At 37.2% G+C, this 19234-nt stretch overlaps 1 protein-coding gene across 1 annotated transcript; it reads right to left on the bottom strand.

Annotated features, from left to right (window-relative positions):
- Positions 1 to 338: 338 nt before the first annotated feature.
- LOC311623003 (UPF0462 protein C4orf33) lies at positions 339 to 19201 on the bottom strand. Its single transcript, XM_084884614.1, is given in 7 exon segments — positions 339 to 3489; positions 3491 to 3572; positions 6571 to 6770; positions 6899 to 6950; positions 9731 to 9791; positions 12383 to 12572; positions 19059 to 19201. Coding segments are annotated over 6 exon segments (600 nt in total). The 5' UTR covers positions 12564 to 12572; positions 19059 to 19201; the 3' UTR covers positions 339 to 3465.
- Between the last annotated feature and the right edge of the window lie 33 nt (positions 19202 to 19234).

The raw sequence follows: 19234 nt of genomic DNA, 5'->3' as shown, positions 1-19234 counted from the left end.
TGATTGATTTCATTTCTAAAATAAAAATGCTCCAAAAGTATCTTATTTTTTGCCCTCATAGTTTTATATGTATTTATAAAATTATTTCGGGTAACATAAATAAATCACCCTAGATTATTTTAAATATGCCTTTCCTATCCAAAACTGGCAGATTGTTACCACATCAAATTAGTTAGTTGCTGATATAACTTCTGTATTTAATCAAAGATGCCTAACACTGTCACCATGATATGTAGTTATAGTGCCTCTTAAAAGTCAGCATTTATCTTTCACTAGCTCTTTTGATATAGAGAAGATATTAATAACCAAAAGAAAAAAAAGTCAGTTGATAAGTCACATTTAACCAGCACTAACGATTATTTAATGGAATGACATAAACTTGAAGTGAACACCATTTTATTTATAGCTTATTTTATAACAGCATTTTATTAAGAAATAATTTACATATAGTACAACCACAAATCTTAAAATATATAGAGTTTGAGGAATGTTGACAAATGTATGCAAGTATATATAGCATCATCCAGATCAAAATACAAAACATTTCAACCCAGAAAATTCCTTCGTATCCCTTTGCCAGGTCATTCGAATCCCTTCTCCTTATGCAGAGCAGCTGTCGTTCTGATTCAGGATAGCCTAGTTTTGCCTATAATTGACCTTCACATAAAAATAATTATACAGTATATTCTGATTTTTCTCAGCATAATGCTTTTCAAATTCATCTAGGTTTTTGCATGCATCAACAGGCCATTCTTTTGTAACAGTAATACTCTATCAGATTATCCATTCTCCTGGGGATGGGAATTTGATTTTCTATAGTTTGGTGCTGTTATGAATAAAGCTGCTAAGAACATTCATTTTTCTTGAGTGTATATCCAAGAATGAAACTGCTCAATCATAGGGTAGGAATGTATTTAACTATACTAGAAGTGGCCAAATAGTCCCCAAGTGGTTGTACCATTTACATTCCTACCCACAATATTGAAAAATTCCAGTTACTCCATGTACTCAGTACGGTTGGTATTTCAGGGTTGTTGTTTGTTTGTTTTTAGCCAGTTAGCTGTTGTTCATGAACTTTTAGTCATTCAGTAGCATCTTCCTGTGGTTTTCACATTTCTTTGATAAGTGAGGTTGTGAGCCTTTCTATATACTGATTGGCCTTTTGTATGTTTTCCTCTGGAAGTGTCCAACTCTTTTGCTCCTTAACTGGCTTGTCTTTTTAATACTGATACCCAGTTCTTTACATATTCTGCGTAAGAGTCCTCTGGCAGATGTGTTTTTTGAATATTTTATCCCAATTTTTGACTTTTTCACATTGTCACTGAAGATTTCTTATGAGCTTTTAATTTTGATGAAGTCCAATTTATTTATTTTTCTATTTTAGTGAGTGCTTTTTATGTCCTATTTGAAATTTGTTTTTTGTGTGTGTTTTTTTCAGATTGTAAAGATTTTCTCTTTATTTCACCAGTTACATTTAGATTCTTTTTTCTTTTTTCTTTTTTTTAATATGTTAGAGGTCAAGGTTCATTCCCCTCCCCCCCCCCCAATATTTTCCCCAGTTATTCCAACACCATTTGTTGAAACGACTATCCTTTTCCTCTTAAATGCATTGGCACCTTTGTCACAAGTCAACTGACTCTAGATAGTTCTGTTCCTGGTTTGTCTATCTGTCCCATTGATATATGTGTCTAAATTTATGCTAAGGTCATATGCTTCACTATTGAAGACTAGTGACAAGTCTTGATCCAGTTAGTATATGTCTTCCAACTTCATTATGTTTTTCAAAATTGTTTTGGCATTTCCACACAAAATTTGAATCAGCTTGTCAATTTCTATCCCAAAAAAGCCTTCTAGGATTTTAAACTTGGATTGCATTGAATCAATAGATCACTCTGGGGAAACAAATTAGACATTTATTTTCTCCTCTATAGCTGCATAGTCCAGATAGATTCCTCTACTGCATAGTTCAGAACCCAGATTCCTTTGTCTTTCCACTCAACTACCTATCCCTGGGTTGGCTCCTTGTTGACACAATGAAGCTAGTGTGTTACCTCAGGGATCCATTCTGCAACTCAGGAAAAAAGAAGGGAATGGCGAAGGACAAAGCGTGTATGGCAGCTGAGTCTTTCATCTTTAAAGCATCTTTTCTTTAAGCCTCACCAAACACTACATATAATCATCTCTCACTGCTGTGAACTGTCTTATAGAGTCGTTTCTATCTGGCAAAGGAATCTTGGAAAATGTAGTTTTTGAGTAGAGCCCCTAAAAATTAATGTTCTGTCAGTAAAGAACAGGAGAAAGTATGTAGTGTGTAGGAAGTAGATATCTGCATAAGTAATCAAGTTTCTAGAGATCAACCAAAGAACTTGTATGCATATATTCATAACCCATGGACACTGACAATAGTGTGGTGAAGGCCTGGGGTGGGGGGCAGGGTTGGGTTAGAAGGGGTCGATGTAATACTTTCAACAATAAAGATTTGTTTTTTTAAAGTTTCTTCTGTAAAACTGCTAATTTTTGAGTTTAGAATGCTGAAGAAGGAACGGGTAGAGTTCATAAATGATTTACTATATAGATGGCTTCTAGCTCTGAAATATGTTATAACAGAAATTTTAAAAAATTGTAGACCATGATGTTTTGATGTTTACAAAATAAAATGAGTACATTCAACTTACTAGCATTCAGAAAATGGCATTTCTTTATAAATAAAAGCAGAAACTGTTACCTGAATTCCATTTCTTCTACAAAGTAAAAATAGTCATAAGACAAGAAAAATAGCTAATTTAAATAAAACATGTATCTTAATGATGCCTTAACAGATGTGGATTTCCTGTTCAACTGAAATATTATATATACTTGTTTTCCAACCAGTTCAAGAATGGACAAAAGATTCTGAGTAAGGAATTAATGCACATGGAGTTCAAAAGTGTGAAAATAAGATTTTCCTATCTCAGGCTGGCTAGGTAAGGGAAGTGGGAAGAGAAATAATGATTTTATTGACCGAGTCAGGGATATTTGGTGTAAGAGTGATGTAAAGATGACAGAAATCATTGACACTGTGGCTCCTGGACAAAATGACTGTGAAAAAATTAACTTTATAGATATAATAATCTATAAACTTTCCACTTTCTTGTTAATTTGTATAAAATTTGTCAGAGAGATACTATATTTTCATTGACCTTTATGAAAATATTGTTGAAATTTTTTCACATTATACTTGGAAGAGACTATATTTATTACTATAGGCCCAGTGCACAAAATTCATGCACTGATAGGGTCCCTAGTGACTACTGACTGCCAGCCAGGGCCTCCCTACCTTACCCGTGGCTGGCCCCACACTCTTGTCAAACTCCCAGACAACTCCCGGTAGAGGGGACAATTTGCATACCATGCTTTTATTATATAGGATGATTTACCTTAAAAGGTATAGAGTGGAAAGCATTGATATGGTCATCTACTATACTCCTATACATCAGGTTTCTCTATTAGCCCACAGGTCAGATTCTGGTTGTTTCCATTCTTCTCCCAGCAGTGTGTTAAAATTGAAAGGCTTGAAGTATTCCAGACGGTGGCTAAATGCAAAGAAAAAGAAGGTGGGAATTGGAATGAATTATGCATTTGAGAAATAGGTGACTTGAAAGGCTATTCATTCTGTCACATCTGTGATAGGACAACATTCTATTTTAAGAACACCAAAGGTAAGATATATTCTCTATGTATAATTTTCTCACTCTAGCTCTCAAACATTAAGCTCTGAAAACATTCACCCACATCCCAAAGCACTTAAAATCTACTTTCAAAATCTGACTCATTCCATCTAGCCTTAAACAAACCATATTGTATTTTTACAGATGTTTTTACATTTAAACTTTGATATACTTTATATCAGTTATATGAACTACTATTTTAAAAGTTTCAACTCCATAGATAAGAGGATAGACTTCTTTGCCCAAGCAAAGAAGGTTGAAAGAGTGCTAATCCTAGCTCTTTTCTTCCTGGGAACACTGTTTAACTACTACGGAGATTTCTATTGTGGTTTAATTGGGAGAGAAAGGTTTAGCTAACATGCTGCAGTAGAATTCAGCTCTTCAGCAGATCACTCTGCCTTGGCTGGGCCCTGGCCAATGGTATAGTCACACTTTTACCTAGAGAGCCTCCAACAACAAATACGTTGAGGAGTCAAACATATTATAGCACTATGGAGCTAAAATATAAGAAGGTATTTATTAGCTGGTGAAGAACCAGAGAAACAAGCCATCTTGATATGAGGGCCCTAAGTCACTTACATCTAGATTCTGGGCCCATTCTGCTTACCTGGCCAGACTGAACCAGTTTGAGTCTCAACTGTCATTTCCAGACGAAGAGGTTCAGGAACCAACAATGAAGGTTAAGGGAAAAGAAGGGAGGCTAGTTAGGAAGGGTCAGGACTGGGGAGAAAAGCAGAGGAAAGAGGGAAAAGTGTATCAGGCAGGAAAAAAAAAAAAAAAAGGAATAGGCTAGAAGAGATGAAAGCAAAGTGAAAAAAGAGTATGACAGGAAGGAGAAGGCAAACAGGGAAAGGAGCAACAGCATTTTCCAGAGGTAAAAAGGCAGGAGACTCAGTCCACCATGGTGCAGAGTCCACTAGAGTTAGATATCAATAAAGGGAGGGAGCAAACGAATCAGACATTATCTACAGTGGTGCCTCACACAACGAACTTAATTCGTTCCAGGAGCAAGCTTGTTATGCAAAAAGTTCGTTATGTGAAACGCGTTTTCCCATAACAATACATGTTAAAAAAAATAATTCGTTCTGTAGCATAAAATATGCTAAGATGACATAAAAAAAAATATGCTAAGATGACATATTTTTATTTAGATACATCTAAAAACATAATTTTTTTAAAAAAAACACACATTTTTTTAATTTTAAGACAGACTAAGTAGAGTCTACCGAATCTTGCACATCTTCATCCATTTTCTGCTTTTTGGCCGATGGTTTCATGAAAATCCTGTCCAAAGTTCGCTGTGCGAGGCGTTCGTTATGCGAGGCACCACTGTATATAACTAGAGGCCCATTGCAGGAAGATTCCTGCAATAGGGCTTCCTGCTGCGGTCACTGCCCCGCCTGCTTCCCTCCCTTCTCCTCTGCCCCAGCTTTGCTCCCTTCTGCAAGGCTTGGCTTCTTTCTATGCTGTCTTCAGTCTTAGCTCTGGCCTGGATATGCAAATTAACCGCCATCTTGGTTGGGTTAATTTGCATACTCACCCTGATTGGCTGGTGGGCATGGCTTGTGGGCTAGCAAAGGTGTGGTCAATTTGCATGTTTCTCTTTTATTAGGTAGGATAAAGAGGTAATATGCAAATTGGTCCTAACGGTGTCAAAGTAATGACCAATTTGCGTATTGACAGACCAGCAGGAGGATGTGCATGCAACAGGGGGACTTGTGTGAGGCTCACTTCCCTGTCTCCAGTGCACTAAGCGAGTCTGTGAAGACAGGGACTGAACTTGACTGAACCAATGGCACAGAATTTATGGGCACTGGCCTTTGCTCTTGACTTGATGAAGACAAGGCTGGACTTCTTTCACAGCGGGACACAGCTGAATCCAGGCCAGTCCTTTGATTTTGCTTCTACAATAAATCTTACCACTGCTTCTCATTCTCCCGTACATGGGTCTCCAAAATGCTTTCCTATCACTCTGTGAAAGGACCCTATTTCCACTAGGATGTCTCTGTTAGCTCTTCTGAACACACACTCACCAGACTGTCTTGGCCACACAGACAGCTAGAGAGCAGAAATCCCAGCTTGCCCTAGGACAGGATCTGGCTTTCCTAAGGGAGTAGAGCTCACTGCAATCCATGAGGCATTCATACGGCTGGACAGGCGCTATATTCTCCTTAGGTGACAGCTTCAAATTGGGCAAGTGTAGGAGACACCTGGGCTTACATGCCTGGTACCCACAGGGGCCAGTATCTCTTGTAATAAGTCCACAGGCATAGCTTCTAGGGTCTCCACTGGGAATATGACTGTTATTCCAAAGCGATGCTGTCCCCATCAGGTATTTATAATTAATTCATAAAACTATCTGTCCAGATGCAATTTAGCAATTAGGAGTCATCTTTATTATTATGTTGCCTAGAAACCTAGTTGACATTTTTATCCTTATGAGGTTACCAAGGGAAGATAGCTAGAGAGTTAATTGAAGGTCATATTCTCAAGCAGTAAGGGAAATAATTTATTAACCCTTTGTTCACACCAAGAATTTGAATGTCTCTGCCCAGTTAGCTCTGAAAGGGATCATAAATGATTTTGTAACAATACTTCTATACCAGCTGTTGCAATATTCACTAAGCAAGATTTTCCTCATATTGCCATGGAAACTTCTGTGCTATACTTACAGCAGTGAGAGAGACTAAGTGTGTCCACAGTCTGTCAAGTATTTACTGAGAACCATCAGGGAACACAGTACCCTACTAGGTGCTTGTACACATGTCTCCTTTGACGGAAAAACGTTATCACTGGTCTACCAAAAATTAATTTCCAAAAAACCTTCACAGTTGGGACATATCTTCATTCATTTTTTACTTACAAATCAGGTTTTTGTCCTGGTTGCAGTTCATGCCGAGGTACAGGGTAAAGAGCTTCATAGATTCTTTTATCTTTTGATCCATGAATTGCAAATGAATTGAATTTTGTCACATTTGGTGGAAAATAACTCCAAGGAAGATAAGCTCTGCCTTCCCATTTTGTCTCTCCTCTGGACACTTCGAATGATAGAGCAAGTTCTTGCTACAGAAATGACATATGAAATATAAAAGGTAAATTCATATTTATAAGTTAAACATATATATTAAATATTATAATATATACACAGATCTTCTATTTAAGAACTTTATCTCATATTTTTATTTACTTACTTTCCATACATTTCTTCTTCCAGATAATAAAAGCACCAAATGTTGTCCATGGCTGTGGAAATTAAAATTCCTCATGAGTGTTTGAAAGAAACAAACATTATTTTCTTCACTATTGTTTATATCTGCAATGTGTGTATTTTAACTAAATTTCCAAATAATTAAAAGATGGCCCTAGCCAGTTTGCCTCAGTGGATAGTGTTGGCCTGTGGACTGAAAGGTCTCAGGTTTGATTCAGTCAAGGACACATGCTCAAGTTGTGGGCTTGGTCCCCAGTAGGGGGCATGCAGGAGGCAGCCAATCAATGATTCTCTATCATTGATGTTTCTATCTCTCTTCCCCTCTCCTTTCCTCTATGAAATCAATTTTTTTTTTTTAAACTGCAAATTGAATACTGGATAATTATAGGAAGAGCCAGTATGTTCAGTTACTTAGAAATGCCATTATTTTCCAGATAATTATAGTCAAAAGTTACACATGTTCAGATTGTTTTTTATATTTTTTAAATATAAAATTATATAAAATATTTCAGTCAGAAGATAAAAACTCAGCAAAGGGGTGAGGGATATTATAATATTTGGCACTTATAATAAAACTATTTTCAAAAACAAAAGTACCCTAAGAGAAGCTGGCACCAATTTCTAGATTAATCCAACAACTTTACTAAAGGTTATTTCCATAAGAAAACTGTCTTGAAGCTCATTAGGAATAAAAAAAATATAAAATATAGATTGTTTAAAACTATATCTGTCTTCCTCTTGCGTTTTCCTGTTTTCTACCATTAGTTCATACACCAATGTCACATTTTCAAAAAGAAACATAACATATCCTCAAAAGGAAACTCTAATAAAAGAGCATAATTGGGACTAGCCGGGTCAATAAGAATCAAAGATTTTTCGAGTAGTTACATGAAAGAAATTTATTATCTCTGGAAAAGACTATATCTAAACACTTCTATAAAGATAGTCTATTGTGAGCTTTTCAGAGAGGATGTCCTTCAGAAAACTACTCTAACACATGACATGTATTCTTTCCTCTGCTTATTTTTATTGTTATGATGCAAGCTTAATAATATCCTAGAAGTAAAAGTTCTTGTAAATGAAAACAACAATATTCTTCACATTGTTTTCCTAGAAATTAATTGTCACAGGAATTGATTGCCTGAAGCAAAATCTTGATTCTTGATTATTGACTGTCCTGATATATATGAAACCAAACTACTTTAAGAATTTTTTAATTTTTAGAACTTATTAATTTTGTACATAATAGTTATTATGTAATATCTTACCAAAAGAGAATCTAATTATCCTATTCATTCAGTGCTAAGTAATCTCTTTATGAAAATAAACTGGTATTTTTATCTAATAAAAGTAAAACCAAGAATGAAACTTTAGAATTCTAGTAGATCCAAGTTCTTTACTGACTTGTAGACAAGTTACAAATCTATTTGTCTTAGCTTTCTCACTTGTATGATTAAAATAATTACATAATGGGTGAATATTTTTTTTCCCTCATGTGACAGTTTATGACAATGATATGTTTCAATAAAATATTTTGGCATGTTAGTTGCAAGGTTATTCCTCTGAAAAATATAATTGGAAACAGCTACATTTTCCACATTAGAGTTAGCAAAAAATCAAATTAAGGGAAAAGAAAATTATATCTAAAATCTTATTTAAATTGATTGTTTGGAACTTTCTGCCCAGCCTACAAAGGGACAAAGGCTAATGGATGATATTAGATACTGAAAGACATTTAAATGCCATTTAAAATAATGATCACAATACAAAAAAATATATTCATTAATCTATATTTGTTATAATATAGATGAGAGGTGGGCACAAATTCACTTTTTCATATCTACAGGACAAATATTGTCAACCAGGTAAAGAAGGTTCCCAAAGGAATGGTTAAATTTGAACAAAGAGAGTCCCAGGTTAACACGCTAAATGAATCTAGAAAAAACAATGTGTGATTTATCCCTGGCACTTCAAAGTGACATAGTACACACTGAATAAATAAATGAGGACTACTGTACAACCTATGAGGGAAGACGGGGGTGAGGGGATAAGAAATCCACCAAAGAACTTGTATGCATGCACATGAGCATAACCAATGGGCTTGTGCTGGGGGTAGGGAGGCCGGGGAGAGGTCAATGAAGGAAAAAGGAAACTCATTTAATACTTTAAAGCATAAAGAATTTAAATTTTTTAAAATGAGGATTAAATGAAGAAACACATTAATACATTATTAACAAATATATAAAAGTGTAATCTAGTTATTAAAAAAATTTCCTAAAAGAAACGTTTTCATGAATTAGTTTAATTTATCAAATCTATACATCTCCCTTTATTTCTGAGTAGCTAGGACATGATAACGCCAATTTTTAGAATAAACAATGAGTTTGTTTTATAATAATATTTCATTTTGCAAAAGAATTATTTTCAAATTTATTACAAAGACCAACTACATAGTAAAATGAAAATAACATAAATACTATTTTCAAATATCTGTAATATATACAGGGTTTGACAAAAGTAGGCTTACAATTGTTTGTATGGAAAATAATACAATAATTAATAAATAATAATATAAGAATAAACTCTGTTTTGCATACTCATAACTTTGAACCTACTTTTGCCAAACCCATTTTAAACATATATTTTAAATTATACAGTTATTGAAAATAAGAAATTATGCATAGTTCAGATTGGCATTTGCCCTCCTCTGTTGAAATTAGTAAATTTTTACTATGACCACATGATTTATAACTAGAAAACAACGTGTTCAAGTTATATAGTAATGAGTTAGAAAAAAAAATTTTTTTATACTTACGGGCAAAGTTCAACTTCTAAGTACTGTTCAGTTATGTCGTTCAGGAAAAATGCTTCTACAACTTTTGAAAACAGATACAATATATTGAGAATTTAATTATGCTTCAACAATAAATTACTTATTTATTCCTTTAGAGTATAAAATAAATTAACTCATTATTTTTAATTATAGCTGTATCCTCAGTAGAAAAAGGAACAAATAAAATAAATCGACGTTGCTTAGAAATAAATCATCATCAAATTTTCCCATATCAGATTGCCATAAATTAAAAAGATTAATAAAGCCTAGAGCTAGTGATGTTGTAAAGAAATCAACATTATCATATAGATTTTAGGCCAGTTCTCTTTTTTGGGGAATTTATCCTAAGGAAATAATCAGACAACTAGAAAAATAAGTAAATATAATGCTAGTCAACAAAATATTGCTCAAAAATTAGTTATTATCTAAACGATTATCTCCTATTATATAGGATCATTGCCTATTATATAAATAAATCTTCTATTATATAGAAAAGCTACCATATAAATTATGAAATTTATGTATTCTATAATATGTATGTAACCATTAAAATCAAAGACAGTTAAATATTTTTTGATATGAAGAGATATCCATGATATTTGACAAGTAGGCTACAGAGCAATAAGCAAATCAGCAAATAAGCAAACCTTTCAATGTATTAATAAGTGATGCTGCAAAGAGAATAAGGGGCCAGGTCATGAAAAATCGTATATAGAAATCATATTAAGAAGAGTAGAACTTATTTGGGAAAAGCAGAAGCCTGAGAGGTTTTTAAGTAGCTGAATGATGACTTTAAATTTTTTTTTTTTAAATGTATCTTTATCGTTGAAAGTATTACAGATGCCCCCTTTGTTCCCCTATTGATAGATCACTCTGGCTTTCAAGAGAGAAAGATAAACTTAAGGGCAAAAAGACTATTTAGAAGTCTCTGTCCTATTTGAGGTAAAAGATGATGAAGGCCTAACCTATAGCAGAGATGATGGGAATAAAGAAGGGGTACTGAAATAGAGAAACATTTAGGAGGGAAATTGGTAAAACTTAGTAGATAAAACCAAACTTAGAGAATGGGAAAAAATCTTGGGGAAAAAATCACATTTCTATATTCAGTGATTTGAGGTATATGACTGCCATTGATTGAGACTGGGCAATTAGGGGAAAAGTAGGTTTATGAGAAAAGTGGATAAGTTGAGTTTGGGACTTGTTGAGTAGATAAGTCACACTGGTGTGTATACCAATGGGAAGCTGATATATACAAGCTCTGTATCAGTAATAGACAACATATGGTTAACATTTTATAAATTAACTAGAGGCCCGGTGCATGAGATTTGTGCATGAAGGGGGTGGGGGTGGTGGTGGGGGAGGGTCCCCTCAACCCAGCCTACACCCTCTCCAATCCGGGAGCCTTGGCTCCTAACTGCCCACCTGCCTGCTAGCCTTGTCACCCCCAATTGCCCCCTCTGCCAGCCTGGTCACCCCTTACTGCCCCTCCTCCGGCCTGGTTACCCCCAACTGCCCCCTGCCTTTTTATATATTAGGATTTTGACAAAATGCATGCCATATAGATGGTATAGAGAAAGTAGATGTTAGTAGGGACTAGAAGAATCATCAAAGGTTTCTTTGGCCCTAGATGATATGGCTCAGTTGGTTGGAGTGTTGTCCTGTGCACTGGAAGGACATGGGTTCAATTCCAGGCCAGGGCACATACCTAGGTTTTGGGTTCAATCCCTGGTCAGGGCACATTTGAGAGGCAACTGAACACTGAATCTCTCTCACATGGCTGTTTCTCTTTCTCTCTTTCCCCAACCCTCTCTAAAATCTATTTTTTTAAAAAGAAAAAAGGTTTCTTTGAATAAATGGAACCTAATTTAGACCTTGAACTATGTTCATTAGAGGCAGGAGGAATAGAATGAGAAAAGGTACATGGGTGAGAATGTGAATGGATAGTAACATGGATAGTAGCCTTTTAGAAATCAAAAGGTTTGGGTTGAATATGATAGCCCTATTCATGAGTCCCCAGAATGTTTGTAAGAAGGCTTTGAACTTTATCTCAGGGATAGTAATGGTTTGTGATCTGGGGAATGGCATCATAAAGAGTCTTTTAGAAAGATAAGTTTGGTAGCTTAATTAGGAGACATTAGACGGGGATCATATAGCAAACCTGAAAGTGTAATTTTATGGCGTCTTTTAAGCTTCCCTTGATATGTGAGATTACTTGTTAGTACATATAAAATAAAAACTACATTTCAGATTGAAGTTGATGGTGTTTCTATAATAAGTAAAACACCCTCAAACTTCCGTAAAGAAAGTTTATAAGGTTAAAGTGGCAATCTGAAGACAAAACAAGAATGCTGAACTCTTCTCAGACTAGGTAACAGAAGTAAAGGAAGGACATATGGCAGCAATTTAGAAGTCTGGGTTTGTAATTGCCATTTTTCACTGTTCTTGTTATAGAGTTGAAGTCGCATAGGTAATGGTGAAAAAGTCAGAATGAGAGATTGGTAGGAAATATCACACACTGCATATGTCAGTTACTCAGAAGCACTCACTTCCTTACAGCAAGATAAAATAATAGCTCTGTGAGAGGTTATTACAAAAAGATTTATGTTTGCAATAAAACACCGTACTGCCACTTACCTTCATAATCCCACAGTTCATTGAAAGGCTTTCCTGGTTCTCCAAGCGGGGCTGGAGGATCATTGAAAAATGGAGCACTAACTTTCAACATCACTCCTCCGTCACCTGGGTTCAGCCTGACAAAAACTGGCTCATGCGTCACCGAAGAACCATCCCAAGTGTGTTCAATTTTAAAATCCATCTTTAGATTCTAAAGGAAAAAAAAGACATATTAAAACAAACTCTTTAACAATACGGAAATGTTTTCTTTAGTCAGAAATGAAGTGAAAATTTCCAATAAGCCAAGCAGGACGATAGCAGAGTGACAGAAGACGGTTCTGAGAGTCCAAAGGCCATTTGTGTTATGGTGAAATAATGGACACTGAGTTTTACCAAAAATAGGTAGTTGGACCCAAAAAGCTTTGAGACTAAGTCTAGACCCAAAATTGTTTTTCACAACTGTAAGCCCACTGCAGAAATTGTTCATGTACTTAACAACTACAAGCATTATGAGTTTTTATGCCATTCTTTTTCATTTACTGTAAAATGTGCAGGTGTCTAAACTATTGGGTCCTTTGAGAACCAAGATCTTTAAAATAAAATTCAACTTGATTAAAATATTCTATCAATCAGCAGAAGCATTTCTGAAACACCTACTCTTTTGGTTAAAACCCTGTTATTGGTTTTTTTGGGGGGAGTTGGGGGAATGGGGGTTACAACTATTTGAATGTTAGTCCCTTGTTCTCAGAGTTTAGATTTTCTTAATCTATTTTTTTTAAAATTTTTAATGTGTTTTATTTATTTTTCAAGAGAGAGAAAGGGAGAAGAATAGAGAGACAGAAATATCCATGAGAGAGAAACATCATCAACTGGCTGTCTCCTGTACATCCCCTACAGGGGATCGAGCCCTCACTGTGGGCATGTGCTCTGATTGGGAACTGAACCTGTGAACTCTTGTTCCTGGGTCAGTGCTCAATCTCTGAGCCCACTAATAGCTGAGCTTCTTAGTCGATTTCAAAGTTTAAATGCTGGCGATTCTTTTTCCATTATTCTAACGGTTAAAAGAGATTAATCAAGCAATTTGGTAATTTAACACTTGAAATATCCAAAAGTAGCACAAGCAATATTTGCATTTTATGTTGTTTTTCCAAAGATTAAATTGAAGGACAGAGTATTATGTTAATAAAATTACATATTGTTAAAAATTATAAATTGGGCATTTTATAAACATTACCTGATTTAATTTCGCTAGAAACTAGCAGATGAGCTATTTTTATCCTCAGTACAAAAGAAGAAACTGACTTGTCAAAGGTCACATAACAGGCAAATCAAGAAATTGAAACAATGCCAACCATGTTTACCCAGATGAAGTCATTTTAGGAATCTGGAGGGAGATGAAAGCCTTATTTTAGGGGTACTGAATTCTCTAAATTATACTAGATTCGTATGTCATGTTCAGAGGAGAATCTTGATTACTAAATGATGATATTTTCAGACTGTAATTTATATATCTGAAGTCTTTGAAGGCATTTCCTTGTTTCATATGTTATTTTTACTCCAAGTAGTAAAGTACTAAATTTTGAATGCATTAATTGCATTGAATATGTACTTCCTATGTGTCAAGCATTTTAAGATCCAAATATATAAGCTCTGTATCACATAAGGAATCCAACAGCTCTGAAAACCTTTTGCTAAAGTACGTAGTGCCCTGGCCAGGATCAGTTGGTTGGAGCATCATCCCATACACCAAAAGGTTGCAGGTTCCATTTCCAGTCAGGGCGCATACCTAGGTTGCAGTTTCTACACCTGGACGGGTGCATATGGTGGCAACTGATAGATGTTTCTTTCACATTAGTGTTCTATCTCTATCTCTGTCTCTATCTCTCTCCCCCTCTCCCCTTTCCTCTCTCTCTAAAATCAATAAACATTGGAAGCATGAAACCGAGTATGGAATCTTCCAGAGAAGGTGGGGGAGGTAATCAACCAATGACTTTGTATGCATATATGCATAACCCATGAACACAGACAATAGGGTGCTGAAGGCCAGGGGCAGGGGCGTGGGAGGGGGGAGACTGGAGGGAGTCAATGGGGGTAACCTCTAAAATTAAAAAGTAGTTCTGGTATTACAATCCATTTCCAAGTGAAAGCATATTAGAAAAGGATAAGTTCAACAATTTATACTAATAAAAGAGTAATATGCTAATTAGACTAGGAGACCTTCCCGAGACCTTCTGGAGGTCCTTCTGGACAAAGCCAGGGGCTTGGCCAGCCTTCAAACTGCCCCCAAATGGTCCTCGGTCCTTTGCCCAGGCCGGGCACACAACCCTGCGGGGACCCCCTTCCCTATAGAGTCGTGGCTAGCCTGCAAACCACCCCAGGTTCCTTGCCCAGGCTGGTCCCACCCTGATCCTGGACCCCCCTTCAGGGAAGACCAGCTGGCCCCCACCCATGCACCAGTCCTCTATTCTATACTAATAAAAGAGTAATATGTTAATTAGACAAAGCCATGGTGGCTGGGGCAAGGCAGAGGTGGATAGGGGTGATCGACCAGGCTAGTGGCGAGGACAGTTGGGGGCAAGCAGGCTGGTGGGGGGGCAGTTAGGGGTGAGTAGGCCAGCAAGGGGGGGGGGCAGTTGGGGGCAAGCAGGCTGGCAGGGGGGGCAGTTGGGCGTGAGCAGGCCAGCAGGGAGAGGGGCAGTTGGTAGCAAGAAGGCCGGCGGCAGGAGAGGGGGCACTTGGGGCCAGCAAGCCAGCAGGCAGAGTGGTTAGAGGCAACCAGGTAGGCAGGCAGGTGAGTGGTTAGGAGCCAGCAGTCCCGGATTGCAAGAGGGATGTCCAACTGCCGGTTGTGTGATCAGGCCTAAACCAGCAGTCAGACATCCCCCGAGGGGTCCCAGATTGTAGAGGGTACAGGCCGGGCTGAGGGATGCTCCCTGCCCCCCTGGTGCATGAATTTTGTGCATAGGCCACTAGTACTGAAATAAACTCAGTGAGTGATAAGACTAAAAATTCATGTATGTGGAATTTAGTCCTGACTTGCATGGAATAAAACATTAACAATACATTTATTTTCTTTAGTTAAAATATCCAGATGTCTTCTTCAAAAATAAATCTACTAGAATATCCTCTACCCCAAATTTGGTATCTTCTTATTACATACAGGAAGAAATAAGAATAAATCAAGATATTAGAAATGCTCATTAAAATTGATTCTGATGGCAATATACTGAGGGAACATGCTATCTCTTAACTTGGAATTTGACAATCCTGGCAAAACATAGCTCAGCAACTAGGAAGTATTGGTAGATTCATTCATTCTCCATACAAGCATCAAATCCACGAAATGCTGAACACATTAAAGGATTTGTGTGATCCTATTCAATGGGTTTCCACTAGAAAATTTTCTACAACTCATAATTCAGATAAATAACTAATTTATTTAACCTTTAAAGCAGGGGTCTTCAAACTACGGCCCGCGGGCCACATGCGGCCCGCAGAGGAGTCTGATCCGGCCCGCCAGGTTTTTTGGGCAGTAGGAATTAGTAGTTCATATAGTCCGGCCCTCCAGCTCTCTGAGGGACCGTGATCTGGCCCCCACTTTAAAAAGTTTGAGGACCCCTGCTTTAAAGGCTCCTAAAAGTCAACAAGGAGAAGACCAAAACCCAAACAGAAAAACGGGTAGAGATATGAACAGCTAATTCACAGAAGAAAATGCAGAATGTTCAAGTTCACTTATAATGATAGAAGTTGGTTAGTATGTAGCATGTTGGTTAGAGTGTAGTGTGTTAACCTGAGACAACAAGGTTGAAGGTTCAATCTCTGGTCTGGGTACATACAAGAAGCAACCAACGAATGCATCAATAAGTGGAACACCAAATCAATGTCTTTCTCTCTTATTCTCTTTTTCTCTCCCTTTCTACTCTCTCTCTCTCTGAAATCAATCAGAAAATTGTTTGTTTCTAAAGAAATGCAAAATAAATTTAAAAAATACTATTCTTCACTTATATTTTCAAGGACCGGAAAGTTTGGTAACATGCTAATGAGGACACAGAAGCAATCACACACTGCTGTTGGGGCATAACTGGCACAGCCTTTGTCAAGGGCAAGCCCTGGATAGCTATCTAAATAAAAAATGCAAACATCCTTTGACTCAAAAATGCTAGTTCTAGAACTTATTAGACCTGCACATATTCAAAGTAATATTCATTGTAACGTTGTTTAGAATAACAAAACATTGTAAGCAATTTAAATACCCATCGGTAGAGGACTGATACAGAAAATATACTGTATCATACAAGGAGAAACTACATAACTGTTACAAAGAGTGAGGCACCTCTATACATATATCTAAAACATACTAAGTGGAAAAAAAGCAAGGTGCAGAAAAGTAAGTATTCGGTAAATTACAAGGAAGACTAGTTGCACTTGTGAATGCACACACTATCTCAGGAAGCATAAACAAGCCAGGGGCAGCAGTGGTTGCCTCTTTGGATCTGCCTAACACAGGGGAGGAAGGCAGACTTACTTTAAACAGTATCACTTTATCGTTTGTTTGTTTGTTTGTTTTTTTACCTATTTGAATTTATACTATGATAGATACACATTACTATTAAAAATACACGAATAATTTAAAACTCTTTTTTTTTAAGGCTAGGTCTCTCTCTCTCTTTTGTTAATCCTCAACTAAGGATATCTTTGTCATTGAGTTTTAGAGAGAGTAGAAGGAGGAGAGAGAGTGAGAGAGAGAGAGAGAGAGAGAGAGAGAGAGAGAGAGAGAGAGAGAGAAATGGAGGAGATACATTGTCTGTGGCAAGAGCCCCAACCTGGGTTGGGGACCTATCCTACAACCCTTTGATGCATAGGCAGACACTAACCACTGAGACCACTGGTCAGAAGGAAGGCTGGGTGTCTCTAAAGAGTATGGTAACTACCTCTTTTCTCCTTTATATTATTTATGCTGAACATGTCTAAAAAGTTAGAATGGATATGAGGAATATTAGTTAAAGAATATATTAATTCAAGATGGTCATTACCTTGCTATGTAATTTTAATGTTGGCTCTTAAACTTTCTTAAAAGAATGTTTACTATTAATCCTGTATTTTCCCCACATTTTAACTGCTATTCTTTAACTTACACTTTCATAAAAAAAAAAAAAAGGTCAAAAGTAATTTAAAATTATTTTCATGCTTTCCCTATATGCAAAGACATTTAAAAGGAAGTGAAGGAAGAAAAAGGAGAAAGAAGCTCAGAGTATTAGAAGCTTAGGAGAGGGGGGAAATTCCAGGAAGGTTTAAAGAAGGGAATCACGGAAATGGTGTTCCTCAACAGAACGTTTTGCAAGGAAAATTCCACGAAATTCTCTTTCGTTTTATACAAAAAATTTCTTTTACGGTTCCATTCTCCACATACACACACACCCCTTCCTCTCCAATGAAAAGAGAAAAGGAGAAATGAGGAAATCAGGCGGAAAGAGGGAGTAAACTGGGCCAGCAGGAGGAGGCAGCTGAATAAGTTACCAGAGAGAAAAAGCTAACGACAAGAATGGGGGAAGGTGCAAGGAATGAGAATGAAAAATAAAACAACAACAAAAACATAAAAGACACAGACCTGGAAGCTCTATGTCCACCAGGCTTGCTACATCCAGCTGAGTTCATGGGAGAGGACTCAGCTTAGGCTCCGCCCCGCTGCCTACACAGTCTGGAGACGGGGCTTGGAGGACTGAAGCTGACGCCTGATTTTTCTAGGAAAGAAAAATGTTGAAGGACCATCAGTGAACATCTGAAGACTCCTAATAGTTCTATTGAAGTGTGAGCGGTTTTCTAGATGGAAGAGGAACCCCGCAATATAAAATCCTGTGCAACAACTTTAAAATCAACTGTAAAGTATTAAGATTAAAATAGAACATGTACAGTGATAATTCACTAAATGCAACTAAAGGCTAATTGGCTATATAAGCCAAACCTGGAAATTATATTACACCATCTATAAATAATATTACCCTAGCTGTAAATTATATTACTCTACCGGGCGGCATCTACATAGTGGTCAACAATGGTGACAATAGAACCAGAGTGCCTGGATTCAAATCCCAGTTCAGGCACTTTCTAGTTCAAATTAACATTTATATTGCTAGCATTGAAATTTCCCCCAAAGCTAACTGTGGGGGGGGGGGGGGGAATGATAGGGTTTAAATCCAGACAAAATAGGTTTTTAATAATGGGAATTGTAATCCATCCATAGATGTAAAGTTTTGCCTCATTCTTTCCTTGCAAAAATGTAATTTTTGTCTTTCCCCCTTTTGGGGAAGAAAGTTGACTAAAGAAACAACTGCTGAGTTTGCAGGGCCTTTGGAGTACTTCTAACTACATGCCTCATTGCTACGCAGTTAAACATTCAAACTACTGTCTCCTTCCTCCAAAGACCCAAGAGGGTTAGGACGTACTTCGTTTCTGCAGATTACCCAGTCCTTACTCAGAAATCCTCCTGCGGGGCAGCCTTGGTGTGGCCTCTTAAGTCTCCAGTCTGAGTTTCGCCCCTCCAAACCCCTCTCCCTCCGTCCCCCACCTCCCCCAAACCGCAGAACCCCAAATCCTTTCCAAACCTCCTCTTTCCCCCTTTGGGGAGCGGGTTCTCCCAGTCCGGAAGTCTAGGTAGCAAAGATCCTGGGGAATTAAAAACATCTACTTAATGACCTACCTAGGGTTACATTTTGGGGGGTTTCTTTAAAAAAAAATATACCAGTTGGGTCCCCCACACCCAAAGACACAAGCCCGCCAGCTTTCCCGCCACCGCTCCGCCGGCTCAGCTGGTTGTCATCCACGTTCCCGCAGCCCCGCTCCCAGCTGGACACATAGCCAATGGCGTGCGGGAAC

Source organism: Pipistrellus hanaki (assembly GCF_964339955.1).
Source record: "Pipistrellus hanaki genome assembly, chromosome: 5".
Taxonomy (NCBI): domain Eukaryota; kingdom Metazoa; phylum Chordata; class Mammalia; order Chiroptera; family Vespertilionidae; genus Pipistrellus; species Pipistrellus hanaki.
The sequence above is the reverse complement of the archived record's forward strand: the minus strand, read 5'-3'. Positions and strand labels throughout refer to the sequence as shown.